Genomic DNA, 19,145 nt, shown 5'->3' with positions numbered 1-19,145 from the left:
TCACAGAAAAGGAAAACTGAAGACGAACTCCGACATGCACTCTCAGTATAACAGTTCGATTAGTTTTGATGTTGTTGTTGGTTTTTGGTGGTTTTTGAGTGTGAAATAACCGCATTCAGAAATCTCGCCACCTGCAGAGTTACAGAAGGATCTGTATCCTGCAAAAGCAGTGCGGCGTGTGACTCAACAGGCCTGCCAACCAAGCGCAGTAGAGCAGGACCCAGGAATTTAGCCCTGGCTACGCTATGTAGGGGGCAGTTGAACATTATATGTGAAAGAGATTCAACAGTTTCCCCGTCACACACACATAGCGGAGACACCAAACCCTTGGAAAATCTGTGGTTCAGCAGGTTCGATGGAAAAACATTGAACCTTGCACGAATAAATGCACGTCGGTGTGGTACTGATGAAAGAGATGACATATATGATGGAAGGCCAAGTGGTGGGGTTATTCCGTGATACCTGGGGGAGCAGACACCCCCACCCCTGGCGAGGTTGTGTTGATTTTCAATGTCCGCTAATCTTTGCTCAATAAGGCTTTTGGCTGAGCGTAAGTTCATCTTTAAGGAGTCCGCTGGGGAAATTCCGATGCTCAGAAGTTTGGCATGGATTTTCCCTACCCACGGATTGACAAAGACGTCCCGCCAGAGGCACTGAAAAAGGTAATGGTCGGGAAGCCTATGCCAGCTGGACAGCCAATAGCCAAAGACTCGCTTCCAGATGACAGTCTCCAATGATGCAATCCTTAACTCCAGACGTATGGCTGCATTGCTCACACACACGGGGAGTTTCAGAAGACGACGGAGAAACTGATTCTGCAATGTCCCCAGTGATGTTAAATTGGACCCTGGGGCCCAGAGCGGGGCAGCATAACAGAGGGTGGAAACCACTTTTGCGTGGTATACCTTCAATGCAGAAGGGATGTGAGAGGCTCCGTCGGCCGCAAGAAATTGGAGTAGAGTATAAAGTATTGTTTTCCCTTTGTTTAGTAAATACTGTATCTGTGGCTTCCAGCTTAGATTGTAATGAAAAAAGACTCCCAGGTATTTAAATTTGAAAACCTGTTCTAATTGGACTCCATCTAACTTCCAGCTGTAAGTTTTCCGAGACCTGGTAAAGACCAGGACTTTAGATTTCCCATGATTAATTGTCAGATGGTTAAGTTTGCAATAAGCCGCAAAAATCTTTAGAGCTCTGCATAAACCAACTCTAGAGTAGGAAAGGATCGCTGCATCGTCGGCATATAGGAGCAAAGGGCAGCGAAAATCAGCTAGGCGGGGGGCATGAATGTTGGCTTGAGACTCGTTCAGAAAGAGCTTCATATCGCTGATAAACAGGTTGAAGAGGAGTGGGGCCAAAATGCAGCCTTGGCGCACACCTCTATTTATTGGGACCTCGTTGGATAGGTTTCCCGCCGGTGTGAGTCTCACTCTAGCCGACGACCCATGGTGTAATTGGGTTATAAGCCATAACAGCCTTCTATCTATGCCCCATCTCTCTAATTTCTTCCATAGGCAATTTCTTGGGATACTGTCGAAGGCAGCCTTTAGGTCTATAAAAGCGACACATAGGCGCCCCCGACTCGGGGCAGAATATTTTCTGGCAAGATGATACATGATTTCTGAGCACTCATCCCCCACCACCACTTTCTGAACACGGCCCAGGAGGAAGGAGCGAAACCACTGCATAACAGTGCCCCCAGCTCCCAGCCCCTCTAGACGGTCCAGAAGGATGTTATGGTCGATTGTATCAAAGGCCGCTGAGAGATCCAGCAGAACTAGGAAACAACTCTCACCTTTGTCCCTAGCTCGCCGGAGATCATCAACCAGCGCGACCAAGGCAGTTTCAGTCCCATGATGAGGCCTGAATCCTGATTGGAAGGGATCCAAATGGTCCGCATCCTCCAGGCGTGCCTGGAGTTGTTCAGCAACCACGCGCTCAATCACCTTGCCCAAGAATGGAAGATTTGAGACTGGGCGATAGTTGGCCATACTGGCCGGGTCTAAAGATGGTTTTTTAAGAAGCGGTTTAATGACCGCCTCTTTCAGCGGATCTGGGAATGTTCCCTCACAGAGGGAAGCATTCACCACCCCGCAGAGCCCATCGCCCAGCCCTTCCCGGCTTGCTTTTATTAGCCAGGATGGGCAAGGATCAAGGAGACAGGTGGTTGGTTTCACGCGTCCAAGCAGCCTGTCCACATCCTCGGGGGTAACGGAGGATACACAAGCAAAACTCCAGTGGGGGGCGGGAACTAAGGGGCCGTTTACAGAAATAGAAATATTGAAAACAATACAAGAAGCAGCAGAAGAAGAAGATTTTATCTGTACCTCGTCTTGTGATCGCAGGAGTTTGGGGTGTTTTTCATATAATACCATGAACAAAGCAAACAGGAACATTATGAAACCATGTCCACAATCTCCAAACATCACAGCAAATAAGAAGGGAAAGGTGATGATGGTGAAGAGAGCTGCAATATGAGAGGGACAAGATTTCAGCTTTATAAGCAACTATACATAATGCATAGTATCCCTAAGCTGCCTATGCTAGCTTACTCTAAGTCATTGTTTGAAAGTGCCAGAATTTGGCTCATTTTGGCCCTTGAAAGAAGGGAGGAAAAACATAATCCAGCCACTGCTCTGCTCTTCCATGTTCCTCCTCAAAACCTGACTTTTCCATGAACATTTTTGACACACTCTCTTAGGCTATATGTCAAGCTTGTTGATTTCAGTGGGTCTTCTTTGACATGCCAAATGCAATCTAGTTCTCCCCTATCCCAGTCTACACTGATCATCTGCTGCCCAAGGGGCATCTCCCCTCTGTCCACCTGGATGTCCAGCTGAATTTACTTTGCGCTCTTATGCACTCTGCAGCACACGGTAAACCATTGTTGCTAACAAGTGTTAAATAGCAGACACTTTTCCATGCCTTATAAAGATTTCTTAAGAAACTCCTGCAACCATTCCTAACAAAGGAGAAAAAATAAATCCTGCTTCTCAATAAGTATCTTTCAATCCATGACCCACCTGGATTAACTTCCCTGTAGCTCCCAATCCCATAAGCATCAACAATGTCCTGGAATCCAGAGGTGAATTTATTGGTACGTATCAAAGTTGGAGGCGTTTCTTTTGTTGGTATCGTGTTCATGAACGAAGGGACAGACGCTCCACTTTCACTCTGGTTACAGAATTTAAAAAAGGAGACCTGTATCATTTTTTGAGACGCTGGAAAAATAACACTGATTTCCACATTCTGTTATCCAGACAATGAGCATGAGCAGAAATGGGGTGGGGATGTGCAGAGTCAGACTTGAGCCACCCCAGCTCTGATGATGTACACATACAAAACTCTCCATGTCATTCACATGCTAGAGTACATGCTTCAGAACTAGGTGTGCAAACCCCTCCTCTGTAACCATGAGATCCAAATGTATGTATGTCAGCCAGGGCAAGCCTGTGCAACTCCAGCCTTCCACCTCACCTGATGTCCACGGAGGTCTACAGACAATCCTCAGAAAGCCCTGCTGTTTGCTGAACTTCAGCCATAACCTGTTCATGCAAGGCACTGAGTTTCATTACCCACGCAACTCAGAGCCTCCTCCCTTCTATTTATAAAGAAATGCATGTAATTTATCATTCATACTGAAAACCCTGAATGCTACATGCTGCCAGTGCAACATTCTCTCCTACCATTCAGTACATTCAGCACAGTGCAGTGGGTCCAAAGCCCACTCCCTCCCTGCTGAGATGAGGACAGACAGTCTCCTTGCTGAACGTCAGGCACATGATGCAGACCTTTTTACTCCAGCAGGCACTTTAAGAGGGTGTCTGGTTTTATGATAAATTTGATTGTCCCATTTTCTGTGCATTGTTTTTACGTACATTGATTAGAAATGTTAATAATTAAGTGGTATAAAAATAAATAAAGCAAACTAAAATTTAAATCACTTACAGATCCTTCCTCGAGGGCTCGGCGCATGTTCGGCAGGTCAGCCACTGGGCACCAGACCTCAGCAATCAGGCATTTGTTGGTGACATCAAAGCTGCAGAGATTCAGCACGTGGTAAATGGCTTTCATCTTCTTCACTTGGACATCCCAGGTGTAGATAGACTCAGACGCCTTGCATAAAACTTGCCGTAAATAATCTTCAGTTTTATGCAGTACCTTTGTGGTTGTTTTTAGAAAAATATTTAAAACTATAACAAGAACACTGAACAATCAGGGCAACTTTATACAAAGTTCACACAACTGCCCTCGCTAGCTATACTCACATAGGTCTTTCAGTATTGATTTTATCTACTGGCAGCTCAAAAGCTATTCCATCTGGCTTCAGGTGGCCCAACTAAAAATGCTTTCAAGTTGCAAGAAATAAGAGTAGGGTTGTACAGTCTTTCCATCAAGGGGCACATTCCCTCAGGGAAAATTGGTTGGGGCCCCCCTGTTTCTGGATTAACTACTCCAGAATAAAGGCTGCCCTGCTACAGTTCCCACATGCCTACCTCCAGTTTGAACTGCCAACACACAAACGTAAGACGGACCAAGTGGAGCAGCCCAATGGCCCATCTAGTCCAGGATCCTGTTATCATCAGATGCCTGTGGGAAGCCTGCAGTCTGGTTCCATCCCAGTTCAAGTGGAGCCCATCTGTTTTGCACTGGCCCGCCTTGTCCCGAAAAGTTCTCCAATATCTAACAAACCCAAACCACTCCTCCCAACACCACTGTCTCATCCACACACTGAGACTACAAAGCTGCACCTGTCTAGCTGGCCCTTTGTTAGGAACCAGTAGAATTTTCAGAGAGCCTCTGCAGATCTACCCAGACGTGAGTCCCACTGGGCTGGATGGGTATCAAGAGAAATTATTTTCTTAGTACAACAGACCAGTACAGCTACTGGAAAGCATGTAATTATATTCTGGCTTGAGTTTATACACATGCTTTCATTCTCTCTTGCACACACACACACACACACACACACAGCGAGGGAGAGAGCGCAGATGGCAACCAATTTTTTTCCAGACAGTTGGGGAAGTATCTTCTTTTCTCCAAGCCATACAACCAAGATTTTTTTCCCCCAATCAGTTTATTTTTTATCAACTAAAGTATCGCCCTTTTTATTTGTTCTGAGAAACTACATAGAAAGAGGAGAGGAAATGCACTTTAAAAGGCAAAGGGAGGGGACCAAACAGGTAGGAATGACCTTTGATAGAATGGAAGAGTGTGGTAGCTACAAGAGGTGTCAGGTGCTGAATAGAAGAGGTCTGTCTTTTAGATTTCTTAGGTGTACACATTTTATATGTAAAATCCTATGCCTGAGTACACATATAACAGCTCATAAACTGTAAAGAGTTCCCAGAAAGCAGAGCCACTGTTGCCAACACCTGCAAAAAAAGTGAAGCTGATCATCCCTCGTTTACATTAAAGTCCGTATGGTTGAAAGCTGGCCCAACCTCTTCCTTTTAAACATGCACTCAGAACTGTAGGTTATGTATTAACCTTCTTCCATGAGATGATATGTGCCTCCAAGGTGCACCAGTAACTTTCTACTCACCATATGAAGATCCTGAATGCGAACCTGGAGTCCTTCCATAACTGTTCGGCGCTCCTCAGGGGTGCTGGGATAGGGGTAGACATGGCAATGGTAGCTGGCAAAAAGACAAAAATAGTTTACATAAAAGAGCCCAACATAGAAGAGCAGAGCAGAACTGCAAAACAAAAGCAGTGGGAACTTAATCTGGTCTTGCAAAAACAACACAAAAACAAATCCTAAAATAGTTCTGGAATATAGGAAGCTGCTTTATACTGAGTCAAGAACGCTGGTTTATCTATCTCAGTATTGTCTGGCTGGCAGTAGCTCTCCCAGGTTTCAGACAGCAGCTTTTCCCAGCCCTAACATGGAGATGCCAGGGAATGAACCTGGGACCTTCTGATTGCAAGGCAGATGCTCTACCACTGAGCTACAGCCCTTCCCCAACTTTGGCTACAGAGCTGAAGAAGTCTGCCAGGGTGATGGATCAGCACAGCAGCTGTCAGACTGTGTATCAGGAAACAAAGGTGCCTTGTAAGTTTTATCAGGGGTTCCGGGTTGAGAAGTTCAACAATGGCAGACAAACTCTACTTAAAGACTTTTTGCCAAGAATAATTTGCAGGTATGCAGTAAGGATCAGGGTTATGGTCAAATCAATATTACTGTATTTAATTGAACGTAATGCTCACCATTTTTGGCCAAATTACATCACAAAACATAGGGTGCACATTAGATTTGATGGAGCATTAGATTTGATTGCAAGCTTGAAAAACACTGCTAACATAGCAAATACTTTTTTGGTTTCAAGATTTCGAAAACTGAGGTGTGCATTAGATTCACATAAATATGGTACGCTGCCACCTTACTAAAGCTAGGCAGGCCTGGGTCTGATCAATGCCTGAATAAGAAAACTCCAGGGAACCCTGTGCAGGTCACCTTATTGCCACTGAAGAAATGCAAGATACAAATGAAATTAATAAGCACATATGTAGCCACAAAAGTCATGTTTTCAGGCACACATTCAGTTTCCCAACGCCGATGCTGTTATTATTTTACAAAGTGGTCAAAATATAAAAATCTCAGTAGGAAAAAGTAAAGCAAATTAAAGTATGTTAATTCTTACCAGTCACATATTTTCTTAACTTTCTGGCCTATCTGTTCACCCCAATAAGATATTAAGAAAACAAACCATTTAGTAGGTTCTCCCTGAAAAGTAAACATAAATTGTTCAATTAAACTTTGGCCTACAGTTCCACTTTATTGACTAACCACTCATATTGAACCAACTGCACAATTTCTTTTAAAAATGAATTTTGATACACAAAAAGGGTAGATAGGGGGTTTCTGTATTCTGTGAAGAGATTCCACACACACAAAGCTCTGGTACAGGCTTAACTCTTAAAATCCCCAATGAACAGCAAAATTATGGCTAACCGTATTGAGACTGCTCCCATTCGCCTAGTGCCCGTATTTGAACAATATCACAAGAAACCATGTTTTGCCAAGACAGGAATGAGCTACAGCCTCAGGCTTGCATACTTCTCCCACGATGATCCTCTGGCATAGCTGCGAGGAGGGGTTCAGAAGCTTTCATTTCCATTCTTTATTAACTGCACCTTGTCAGTTGATCTTAAGCCTTTAATCAGTGCTTTTTCATATTTTTTAAAGAAAAAAAGTCCCGGTACTCACCATGAAGTTGTTACAGCAAGTGCCACACTTTTAACATGGGGGGGGGGAGGTACTACATACCCTTGAGCAGGGGTAGGCAACCTAAGGCCCATGAGCCACAAGCGGCCCACGGGGGTCATTTAACTGGCCCACAAGCCACCCCCAAACCGAGCCACCTGCTTGGCAAATCCCCGCGCACTGCGCTAAACCGGCACAGCAAGGTGCGGGGACTCGCTTCTGCAGTGCCAGAAATCACACCTGCGCAGATGCTGAAAATTGCAGGCACACACGCGTGCACAATCCAGCCCACGGAGGGATCTCTGCTGGAGTGAACTGGCCCAGGCAAGGTAAACCTTGTCGACCCCTGCCCTTGACTATCCTCAGAAAAAAATACTGCCTTTAACTATGGTTTGTTTGAAGTTTCAGACCGTGAGCTACAAAGTTGGCTTGTTTCAACAAGCCATCATTAAGATTAACCATACTTTAAGGTTCAGATGAAACACGTTGCATTTTAATCAAAACCAGATGTGAAAGTTTGTAATCTCCTCCTCAGAGCTACTTTTCAGCCATGGTTTACTTCTTGCAGAAGTAACTCAGTTCAAACCCAGTTCAAATCATGTTGTCATATACTGTACTGGTTTGCAGCTGATCTTTAACCATGCTTTAGCTATTCAGACATAAAAGCTTAACCATGGTTTAGAAAAAGAAGTCACAGTTAAACATTATGGTTTGGATACTGAGTAAGCAAGTCACACTTAGGTGCCATACTTTTCACAAAGTGGGATAAGTTATCGTAAGCTGTCTGGAAGCCTCTTCAGCTAAAAAAAAAAATCGAATACAAATACTATTAAATAATAAATACTCCATTTCTATAGGATCCAGGTGTGATGAACTTGCTTTGGATCCAGCCATAACACCCGAGTAGCAACATATACTTTGCGTGCAGATGTATAGTTTAGATAAGGAGGTGGGCTGATCCAGCACAGACCTTCAGAAACAGGCTGCATTATTTATCTATCCTGATTACTCACGGTATCTGGATCTTCTAGGCACTCGTCCAGTTCTGAATAAGAAACAATTGTATATCCTTTGCAGACTCGCCACAGCATTTTTTCAAAGGCTTCAATTTTTGCTCGGTGAACTAAGCCAGATATAAATCTACATTGAAAAAAATACAAAGTATACTATAGAGCAAACTTTAAATTTTATTACATGAGCATTTGGACCAGAAAGGATACCATATTCTATCATTACATGCCAGTGAAGTTAGGAAGGGCTGGGCATTCACAGATTATTTGTAAACTAAAATGCCTCTGCCACTGAGGTGCACATGGAAACCACTAAAATTACACAAGGTCATACCAAGTGAGCTACAAGATCCCAGCACTTATAACAATTTTTTAAATCTACTAATCTCCTTGCTTAAAAACACAATAGGCACATGAAGGGAACACATAGATATGCCTTTGTAAAGGCAAGATTCAACACCTTCCCATCGAACGTGCTGAGAAATAGATTCTCCAATGGACAGATATCGCTCTTATGTGATTGTAATTGTGGGGCACCGGAATCGTTGCATCACATAATTCTTGACTGTGCTTTTCACTCATCGGCCAGGAGCAAGTTTCTTGCTCAATATCTAAAGGGAATTGCCGATGATACGAATGAAGCCAAACTGAGATATCTATTAAATGATGATGACCCCCTAAGATCACTCATGGTTGCCAGATTCTTGATCAGCGTCCTATCCCTAAAGAAGAGAAACGGACTCCTGTGCGGCTCAGATAATCCCTTTAAACTATGATCTATGTTTTAGGTTGTAATTAGGTGATATCACCATTGATGTCTTCTATTAATTTATGAGCAGAGGGCGATGTTTATGTTACAAATTTATTGTAATGTATGATGTTGGTCTTTTGCTTTTGTTTTGCTTTGGTTCTTGTCTGTTGTTTGTAAGTTTTGGCGGTTTTTAAATTTGGAGGTTTAAGTACATTATGTTGGTATGGGAAACTGTCATGTGATGGGCCAATGGCCGTAATAAAGATCAATACAAAAAAAAATACATGAAGGGAACACAATTGGCTATCAAATATCAAACCATGTAGAGCTCAATTCAGTATGACACTGATTGGTGCCAAGTGTTAATACTGTCAATTTGAAGCTCTGAAACAAGTTTTAAGCTGCAAATCTGAACTCACTTACTAGGGAGTAAAATCCACTGAGGTTATTGGGGTTTACTTTGGAGTAGGCAGGTTAACTACAGAAAACTATGCTCATGCAAGCACCTACCCGCATGCATGACACCTAAACGAATAAGATTAATGCAGGCTCACTTCCTCACTAGAAGGGAAAGACTAAAGAAGAGCTAAATTATTCCAAAAATTTGCCATATCTGTGGCATCATCAAAGTGGTCAGGCCTTCATTTTCATATAAATGCGAAATGACCATTAACAGCTAAGTGCCCAGCCGTCTACAGTCGTACCTCAGAAGTTGAACAGAATCTGTTCCAGAAGTCCGTTCAACTTGGAAACCAAGGCACAGCTTCCAATTGGCTACAGGGTTCTAAAGAACGTTCGCAAACCGGAATGACAGTTTGCGCCATTCGGGACCCAAAACGTTCGACTCGCAGGGCATTCAGATCCAAGGTATGACTGTATAGACTTTTTCATCACTTACCCCAGTTTGGCACCGAGTCTATGCATGCAGTTGTAGTCGACTAAGTGGTCCGTTTCTAAAGTTGGGAATTCTTCATAATTCGTAAGTAAACAGGACTCAAACTAAAAAGAAAAAAATGAAAGGAAACACTTCTTCAAATGTGCTAGGGCTGTGCCCCAATCACAAGGGAATGATGATCACCAAGAGAGATGAGAAACAAGGCTTAAGGCTATTGCAGTTGCCTGCATTCAATGGCATTCAGTGGCTCACGGGATTGCAGCTAGGCCCACTGCTGCAAGAATCCAGCAGCCATTACCAGGTACTAGGTGGGCCCCAGAAACTGGCCTGTGGCTCACTGCCTCCCTTCTGTACACCCAAGTTAAGGAGCTTTGCCATGTACCTCAGCAGTTCTTCTGACAAAGGACCGGGTGACCCGTAGCATGTGGGTATATTCCGTCAGCTCAAGGAGATTCTTCCTCAGCTTCTCTTTATTTTTCGTCACTTCTCTCAACTCCACCTCCAACTTCTGCAACTGCTCCTGCGATACAAGGGCAAAAGTGCATTCCTCTTCAGGCTCCAGATGTTGTATGGCCACAAGTCCCATGACAGTCGTGCAATTGTTACAGTGCTGGGCTAGCACTGGGTCTACTGTACAAAATCCTCAAGGCTCAATATTACTTTCTGAAATAAGCTTATTGTTGGCATCTGTCTATTTCACAAGACATTGGAGGAGTACACCTTTGGGGGTCATGTCAAACCACTGGGGTGTTAGCTAGTCACTCTCAATCTCAATTGAGTCTCAGTTCCATAATGTAAAATTTGGTAGCTTCACAATAGTCTGCTTCTCAAACTCATTCCTGTCTGTTTCCCTTACCTAAAGTATACAGCTTTCCCTTCTTCCTCTCCGTCTTTCCCCTTCCTGCAACACTGCACTGCTCTTTCCTCTTCTCTGCCTCTGTCTTCCATCCCTGGCCTTTTGAAGTGGCCAGTCCTTTGTGACTCTGCCTGCCCCCTTCAGTCAACCAGTTGCACCTCATGATGTTTGCAAGCTCTGGGCACCCGCATATATCATAAGTAGGCACCACAACTCACTGGTATTCCCAATCAGTCCCACTACTGTGACTGAAACAGAAGAAAACCCACTAAGCCCCAATTTACCACACAAAAATGAAGAGGGTATTTAGTATTTCTTTGGCAACTATTGATTTAATTCTGTACCGAGATGAAAGATCTGTACTCTCTATTCAATGACTCTAAGCTCACTGGATGGGCCCAAACAAGTCAGTGCCTCAGCCTAAACTGCTTCACACAGTTGTTGTTACAAGATTAAAATGCTACTCATGAGCTTCTTGAAGGAAAGTTGGGAATCCGAGCATGCAAGCTCTCACAACTGGCCCAAAATAAAGGAAAATAAGTGGATCTATGACTACCCTTTAATTCCAGAAGATCCCCATTCCACAAAGTACCTGAATCTCCAGCATCTGCTTAAACGGAGGGGCAGCAGGGGTAACATCTCCTTCTGGTAGGGGAATGTCCGCTCTCTTAATTTCTTGCACAAGGTATCCTGGAATAAAGGAAAGAAATACTTTCAAAGGAGTATTCTAAGTCAAGGAATATTGTTCCACGAAAGGTTTGCTAGGGAATGGGGAATTTTTTCAACTCTCCAAGGCAGTGAGCTCTCAGGGTTATTATCCTTGGGGAACTCTTGGCCACATAGATTTGGCTGCTGCTCTGGGAATACTCTGCATTGCAGAGGATGCTAAATACCTTCCAGGGCTCCCAAAGTTCAAGGAGGCCTCTCCATAAGCCTGTCAGGCCACAATGTTACACCATGTGAACTGAGATGTACAGTAGAATGTGATCAATTCTTTAGTTTGCAGAGGCTGCAAACTAGAAATCATCAGTAATTTATTTATTTGCATTTATTAATCACCTCCTATGAAAGTTCCCAAAGTAATAAGAACATATACACAAACAATTAAACGAATTTAAGATATAAAACAATTCCAAAGCCAATACAGACTGGGACAAAAATATTCACTTAAAAGGCTTGTTGAAAAAGGAAGGTTAAAAACAGAGAAGAAAACTTTAAAGTTTCCAATTGTTTCTTTGCAGCTATGTCTCTACCCACCATGCATTGCAGGGGGTTGAACTAGATGTCCCTCAGGGTCCCTTCCAACCCTACAATTCTATGATTCTATGTGACATAAGATGTAGAGTAGTTGGGCCATTGGGACCAATTTGGTCCACACACCAGAGGTTCCCCACCTCTGTCTGAGAGCATCTTTTCCCAACCTAGTGCCATCCAAATAATTTTGGGCTACAATTCCCATCAGCCCAAGCTAGTTTGGTCAATGGTTTTCTCCATCAGATGCCAAGGAAATAAACAACTATCTGACTTCTAGAAGACATCTGAAGGCAGCCCTGTTTAGGGAAGTTTTTAAATGTCTGATGTTTTATTGTATTTTTAATATGTTGTAGGAAGCTGCCCAGAGTGGCTGGGGAGACCCAGCCAGATGGGCGGGGTATAAATAATAAATTATTATTATTGTTGTTGTTGTTGTTGTTGTTATTATTATTATTATTATTATTATTATTATTATTCGGGATGGCAGTAGTTCAAAACACCTGGAGGGCACTACATTAGAGGATGCTACTTTGGATAATTAGATCCTGGGCCTTACAGATGGTGATTCAACCAAGTTTCCCTCACACTTAGTCATGTTCATTAATTTCACTGGGTCCAATCTGAGAGCATAGCTGAATATCCCTTCAAGGTCTTTTTAGAGCTTTAAAGGTCAGATTCGCCCCTTCAATTTGAGCCCAAAAAGAAATTGATTTGGATCTACAGTTTGTTGCACTTACACCTCACTGAAATCAATGAGACTTAAGTCATTGACATGTCCCATTAAGTCCCACTGATTTCAATGGGAATGAAGTGCAATTTATTTAGTCTGGATACAATCCATTGGCTACAAGAATAAGTTGCACAGGGCAGGTGTTAGTTATCTGATCATCATACTCCTATCAACATCCCTGCAGCCACATTTTGAACCATGTTTCCAACTTAAGAGCAACCTCATGTAAAGAGCAATGCCATAATCCAAGCAATGCATGTATGGAGCAATTTAACACTTGACAAAGCTGTTGAAGGTGGATCACTTATATAGTCACCTGACAGCAAATTTCAAAATCTGAGCACTTGGTAAAACTAACAACTGTGTTAAGCCAGCAGTTTAAAAGCATGAGAACGCAATTTGCAACAGAGCAATGCTTTCAGCAATGCTAAGGATTTAAATAGCTTCTAATCACATTGTTTGTTAATAGGCTTATCTCATTTCCCTGAAAGGCCAAGGGGGGCGGGGAATGATTGAATGAACCAACAGCTCCGATTTTTGGAAAGGGAAATAAGCATGAAAGCTGAAGCAAGGGTGGCTTCAAGTAACAAGAACTGGGCCTGGACCTCAGCCACTATTCTTGCCTAAGTAAACTCAGTTTCAAATTGGTAGACTACAGAATACACACCTATCTCAGTGAAACATGAGCCCCCCAAAAGCAGCACAAAATAGCTATTGTTATTCTAGGCTGCATCAACAGAAGTATAGTGTCCAGATCAAGGGAAATACTAGTGTGTCTCTATTCTGCCTTGGCCAGACCCCACCTGGAATGCTGTGTCCAGTTCTGGGCACCACAGCTTAAGGATAGAGGCAAGCTGGAACGTGTGCAGGAGGGTGACCAAGATGATGCAAGGGTCTGGAAACCAAGCCTTATAAGGATCGGTGGAGGAGTTTAGCCTGGAGAAGAGGAGACTAAGAGGAGATATAATACCCATCTTCAAATAAATGAGGGGCTGTCAAGTGGAGGGTGGAGCAAGCTTGTTTTCTCTTGCTCTGGGGGGTAGAACCCAAACCAATGGATCCAAGTTGCAAGAAAGGAAGAATTTTCTGATGGTAAGCACTCTTCAGTAATGGAGCAGACTCCTTTGGAAGGTGGTAGACTCTCCTTCACTAGAGTTTTTTAAGCAGAGGTTGGAGATTCCTGCATGCATTGCAAAGGGTTGGACTAGGTGACCCTTGAAACACCTTCTAAGTCTACAATTCTATAATTCTATGACACATGTGAAATGTGACCCTGAAATGGACCTCCCTACAGAGGAACAGCCTTTTGCCGGGGTAATCAGGTATGTCTCCCCCCCCCCCCAGTGTTTAATGCATGATGATGAAGCAGTCAGCCACCCTGCAGTTCCCAAGTTTACCAAGTATCCTTTCCATCTCTTCACACTTCTTTACTTCACCCACATATTTCCGTTGGAAGACACTGGTGCTTGGATTGAGCTGGAAAAAAGAAAAATGTTATTTGCCCCAAGATCCAACTTAAAAGCCCTTTGCATCAATATTTACAGTAGGGGTGGGGAACCTGGGGCCCTCCAGATGCTGCTGAAGCACAACGCCTACAATCCTGGACCATTAGCTATGCTGCCGGGGGGTGATGGGAATTGGAGTCCATCAATGTCTGGAGGGTACCAGTTACAGGTAGGTAGCCATGTTGGTCTGCCGTAGTCAAAACAAAATAAAAAAAAATTCCTTCCAGTAGCACCTTAGAGACCAACTAAGTTAGTTATTGGTATGAGCTTTTGTGTGCATGCACATGAAAGCTCATACCAATAACTAACTTTGGAGGGTACCAGATTCCCATTCCCTGGTTTGCAAAAATCAATTCTAGAGACACGTATTACAAAAATAGCTGAAACTGGGTACCCAACAGCCATTCTATTTTCACCTCTGTTCCACCTCCACTGCTGGAGACAGGATGCTTCTGAATGCCAGTGGCTGGGAATCATGAGTGGAGAGACAGTGGTGGCATCCATGTCCTCCTTGTGGGCTTCCTGTGGGCCTGCAGTTGGCTCACATGGAAACACGATGCTGGAGTCATGGGCATTTGGCCTGATCCCTCAGGGCTGTTCTTATGTTCACAATCAAACATCCAAGTTCTGAGATCAACCCTCCCTCACCCCTAATCCTGCTAAAAATGCTTTTCTTCTTTTAGAAGAAATTCCATTCAAAAATTGAAGGGTACCCAAGCATTAGTACTACATTACAAGTTTATACCACTTTTCTGTGAACAGCAGATCCCTTGCATTGCTTTTGAAATTCTCAGTCTTAAAAACCTATGTGTGCCATTGTCCGGGGTATGTTAATTAAAGGAAGAGAAACCCAAACCCTCCTTAAGCACACAAAAATATTTTGCGTTGTATAAATCCTGGCCAAAGGGCTCCATTACAGTAAGTAAACACATCTATGTATGGGGTGTATTATAGTATTTAAATTTTGAATTCAGCTTTTGATTACAAAATGATGAAGGCTGCAATATGAATAGTCATCTATAAGACTGCACTACTAATTTACAATTCTCTAACATAGAACCACACAAAAGTGTAAGAAAAGAAAATCAACATATCCAGGGGCTAAATAATTTTCTCTACAAATAAAGGTGAATGAACCCTAACATGAGGGAAACTCACATGGATGCTCAGTTTCCAGGTCTGAAAACTGGCTTTCTGCAGTATTAATAAACATGTGTAGAAATTTGGCCTATAAGTGTTAAATAGTACAAAATATCTATGGTGCTTAATTATTATATATCACAATACAATGTTTTAATGAAAAAACATCTGAGGATGCAGACTCTGGTACACCAAAGTTTATGGTGGTATAAATATAAAGTGCAGCAAGCTAACAGCTACCCCTCTGGAAATAGTTTGTATGATAAACTATGGTTAAAAGGAGACTAGTGAAGATTATCGACTCCTCCAAACAAGATTGTAAAATCAATGCACTTAATTTTAACTTACAGGTGAGTCCCCATTCCATTCTGGGCCTGTGCACAGAGACGGGGCGGGGAAATCGCATAAAATGGGGAGCACTCTGGAGAGTCCTCCTCAAACAAGCCCCATGGTCCCTCCAGCTCATGCAAGATAGAGGCAGCAGAGCTGGCCCAGCTGACATATGCGGGGACAGCTGACACTCACGGGAGCTGGACTGATAGCAGGGCTCAGCTGACCAACGCGCCAGCTCCACCACACCTCCAGCTCCCACAAACTGGAGGGGCAGTGGGGCTTGGTTGACCAGGTGCTCCCGATTTCCAGCTACCACCTCCAGGTGCCTAGCACTGTGCAGGTGCACAGGAATGAACAAATAACAATGCACATAAATGAGGATTTGCCTGTATTTATTAATATATATTAAGCCTCAAACTGAAACTAGTTCAAGTGTTAATCTGATATTAGTGCTTCAGTGAGAAAGTGTTTTTTGCGTATCTACTGTAAAACTGCAGGAAGACAGATGTAAAACAAAGGGTCAAGCAAATTATTATTTCAACAAAATAAATTATGAGCTAACATCTTAAAGACCTTTGCTCAAGAGCCAAGCCATAATTCCATATTCTGTTCACCAGCTTCTAAAGGTATGCCTAGAATGTCTGAGTCATAAAACCAATAAGCAAATGTAATAAAGACAAGGAAATAATGAACTTCTCAAACGACTTCTGTTAATCAGTAAATGTTTTGGACCATGGCCATTCCTATTACCAACATGGAAAAAATGTTGTATGGTAGCATCCTAAATGTTGGAAAGTAGGACACAATTAAACAACAAAACCCACAATGGGCCCCCCTAATACAATGCATAACAGCAAATTATTCACTATTCCCAGTTAAGCACCTGGTTATACAAGAGCACTAAAAGATTTTTCCTAGACTGTATGGGTTATAAGGCTTGTGAGAACAAAAAAAATTGGCTCACACATACAGCTGGACGATACAATAGATCCTGGCCATCTTTATAAATAATTTGGATAAAGGTATTGAGGGGGTGCTAATCAAATTTGTAATTTTAACCTTCTGTTGGAAGCCCCCCCCCCCCCGCCCGAGTGGCTGGGGAAACCCAACCAGATGGGCAGTGTAGAAATAATAAATTATTAATATTATTATTATCTGCAGATGACAACAAACTGGGAGGGGTAGCCAATGCCGCTGAAGACAGAATTGGGATTGAAGGTGACCTTAACAAGATTGAAGAACTGGACCAAAATTTAAATAATGAATTTTAACGGGGACAAATATAAGTTTCAACACTTAGGCAGAAAGAACCAGCTGCACAAATATAAGATGGCTGGCTCGTAGTACAGGAATCAACAGTGTGATGCTGCTATTCTAGACTATTCTAGGCTGCATCAACCAAAGTCTAGTGTTCAGATCAAGGGAAGTAATAGTCCCACTCTATTTTGCCTTGGTCACAGCACACCTGGATTACTGTGTCCAATTCTGGAGACCACAATTAAGAAGGATATTGACAAGTTGGAACATGTGCAGAGGACGGCAGCCAAGATGATCAAGATGTGGGAAGAGGCCGAACCCCTGGAGAATTGCTGCCAGTCAGTGATGACAATACTGCACAAGATGGACCAATGGTCTGACTCAGTTTAAGGCAGCTTCCTATGTTCCTATGCTCCCCTACAATCCTGTGAGGTAAGTAAGCCTGAGAGATGCAATCAGCCCACATGAAGGCTGAGCTAGGAGCTGAATCCTGCCCTCCATCTCTACAGTATGTGGCCTTTCCAATATTTCTGGGCAACTCACCGCTATCTGCAGACTTTGGCCATGCTGGCTGAGGCTGACAGGAGCTGGAGCCTCCAGTGTCAACTGTAAGGAGCACACCTCTTCTCCACTTATTCACAGGGCTGCCTGATTTCTTTTTAAGACTGCTCCACAACTTCAGCCTTTCTCAAACTTGGGTTCCCAGATGTTGCTAGACTCCAAGTCCTTTCATCCCTAGCTAGCAGGACCAGTGGTCAGGGATAATGGAAGTTGTAGTCCAACAACAGCTAGAGACCCAAGTTCAAGAAACATCAGTTTATAGCATGACAGCACCAATGCTCTGGAACTCCCTGCCTATTGATATCAGGCAGGCACCTTTCACAGAACCACAGAATTGTAAGGGACCACAATGGTCATCTTGTCCATCCTCCTAAAATGCAGAAATCCTATCCGCAGCTGTCACTAGGTGGGCTTGAACCGCTAACCTTCTGGTTAACAGCCAGACAAGCTGCATTCTTTTCCGGGCCTGATGGAGGAAGAAGTTGTTACTTAGACAAACCTGCCCAGGTGTTTAGAAAGCCTGTACGGGCTTTTAGTCTCGATTCTATGCCGGCCTTTAACTTTCTGTATGTTTTAAAGTTGGGGGAAAAAGTGATAGTTTCATTGTTCTGTTTTTTTTGTAAACCGCTTTGAGGGGTTCCTTCTCGGCACGCCCCCCCCCGACAATCAAGCAGCGTCTAAATTCCAGGAACTACCAAACGAAGGCGCGCGCCTCTCGTCGCCTCAACTCACGTCTCGGAAGTGGGCGAGGCCGCGCTCGCCCAGGGCGCTGAGGCACTCGTAGGCCGAGCCCGCCTGGAGGAAGAGCTGCGCCAGGCACATCGTCTCGCTGCGGAAGAGGGAGCCCATGGCGGAAGAGGGCGCCCAGGCCGGGCCTGAGGAGGCGCAGGGGGAGCGGCAGAGGCGGCGTCACCGGTCTCCTCGGCGCCGCCCCCGCTCCGCCGTCGCCGCTGCTGCTGCTGCCGTCCCGCTGCGGAGGCGGCTCCGGGGACTGGCGGGTCCCCCGCTGCCCGGTGCCATGGAGAGGAGGCAGGCGAGGGGGACGGAGACCCGAGTCGCCCCGAGTCCCGCGGCTTCCGGCTTCTCCTCACAGGTCCAGGCGCCGCCGAGAGAGAAGGGGCGGGGAAAGCCTAGAGCGGCCACCGCACGCTCACCTCGGAAGTTCCGGTCAATAAGACAGCGCCATTGGCCCGGGCGCTCTGCCCCTCGGCAACTCTATGGCGGGCCCAAATGCCGAGCGAGAAGCTGTTTCGTCTCTGTGGTAGGGAGGAGTAAAGAAGGGCCCAGCCAGGAGGGCCGAACGAAAGCGAGGCCAGAGTTCCTGTGCTTCCCTGGTGGGGCCGGCCATTGCCGCTCCCTTGGGCAGGGCGAGGGAATTCCCAGGCTGCAGCCTCTTGCGCTGGTGCTCCAAGGAAACTGGGGGGCGCGAAGGTGCAGGACTGGCGGGGGGGGGGGGGGCAAAGGCCTTTGTTGAGAATTTATAGCTTGCCTCAAAGGCAATGTTCCAAAGAATCAAGGAATCGGGGGTATCTCAAAAAACAAGAGCTCCTCCTTATTTTACTGTTTCGTTCTACTGTTCCCCCGGTGTTTTGGGGGGTGATGTTGGAATTTCCTCCCACATGAATGTGAAATATGAAACTTGTCTC

General features: G+C 44.4%; 1 protein-coding gene across 1 annotated transcript in view; it reads right to left on the bottom strand.

Annotated features, from left to right (window-relative positions):
- Window positions 1-18,872, bottom strand: part of ATP6V0A2 (ATPase H+ transporting V0 subunit a2) — a 33,541-nt gene extending 14,669 nt beyond the window's left edge. The window contains exons 1-11 of the mRNA XM_083589978.1: window positions 18,232-18,872; window positions 14,101-14,179; window positions 11,312-11,409; window positions 10,246-10,383; window positions 9,867-9,967; window positions 8,221-8,347; window positions 6,645-6,727; window positions 5,546-5,639; window positions 3,949-4,161; window positions 3,024-3,174; window positions 2,328-2,467 (exon numbers count right to left, since the gene is read on the bottom strand). Of these exons, the coding sequence (XP_083446104.1) occupies window positions 2,328-2,467; window positions 3,024-3,174; window positions 3,949-4,161; window positions 5,546-5,639; window positions 6,645-6,727; window positions 8,221-8,347; window positions 9,867-9,967; window positions 10,246-10,383; window positions 11,312-11,409; window positions 14,101-14,179; window positions 18,232-18,348 (1,341 nt within the window). The 5' untranslated portion in view covers window positions 18,349-18,872. The remainder of the gene's footprint in view (window positions 1-2,327; window positions 2,468-3,023; window positions 3,175-3,948; window positions 4,162-5,545; window positions 5,640-6,644; window positions 6,728-8,220; window positions 8,348-9,866; window positions 9,968-10,245; window positions 10,384-11,311; window positions 11,410-14,100; window positions 14,180-18,231) is intronic.
- Between the last annotated feature and the right edge of the window lie 273 nt (window positions 18,873-19,145).

The sequence above is a fragment of the Podarcis filfolensis genome (genome assembly GCF_964270895.1).
Source record: "Podarcis filfolensis genome assembly, chromosome: 16".
NCBI classification, from domain to species: Eukaryota; Metazoa; Chordata; class Lepidosauria; order Squamata; family Lacertidae; genus Podarcis; species Podarcis filfolensis.
The sequence above is the reverse complement of the archived record's forward strand: the minus strand, read 5'-3'. Positions and strand labels throughout refer to the sequence as shown.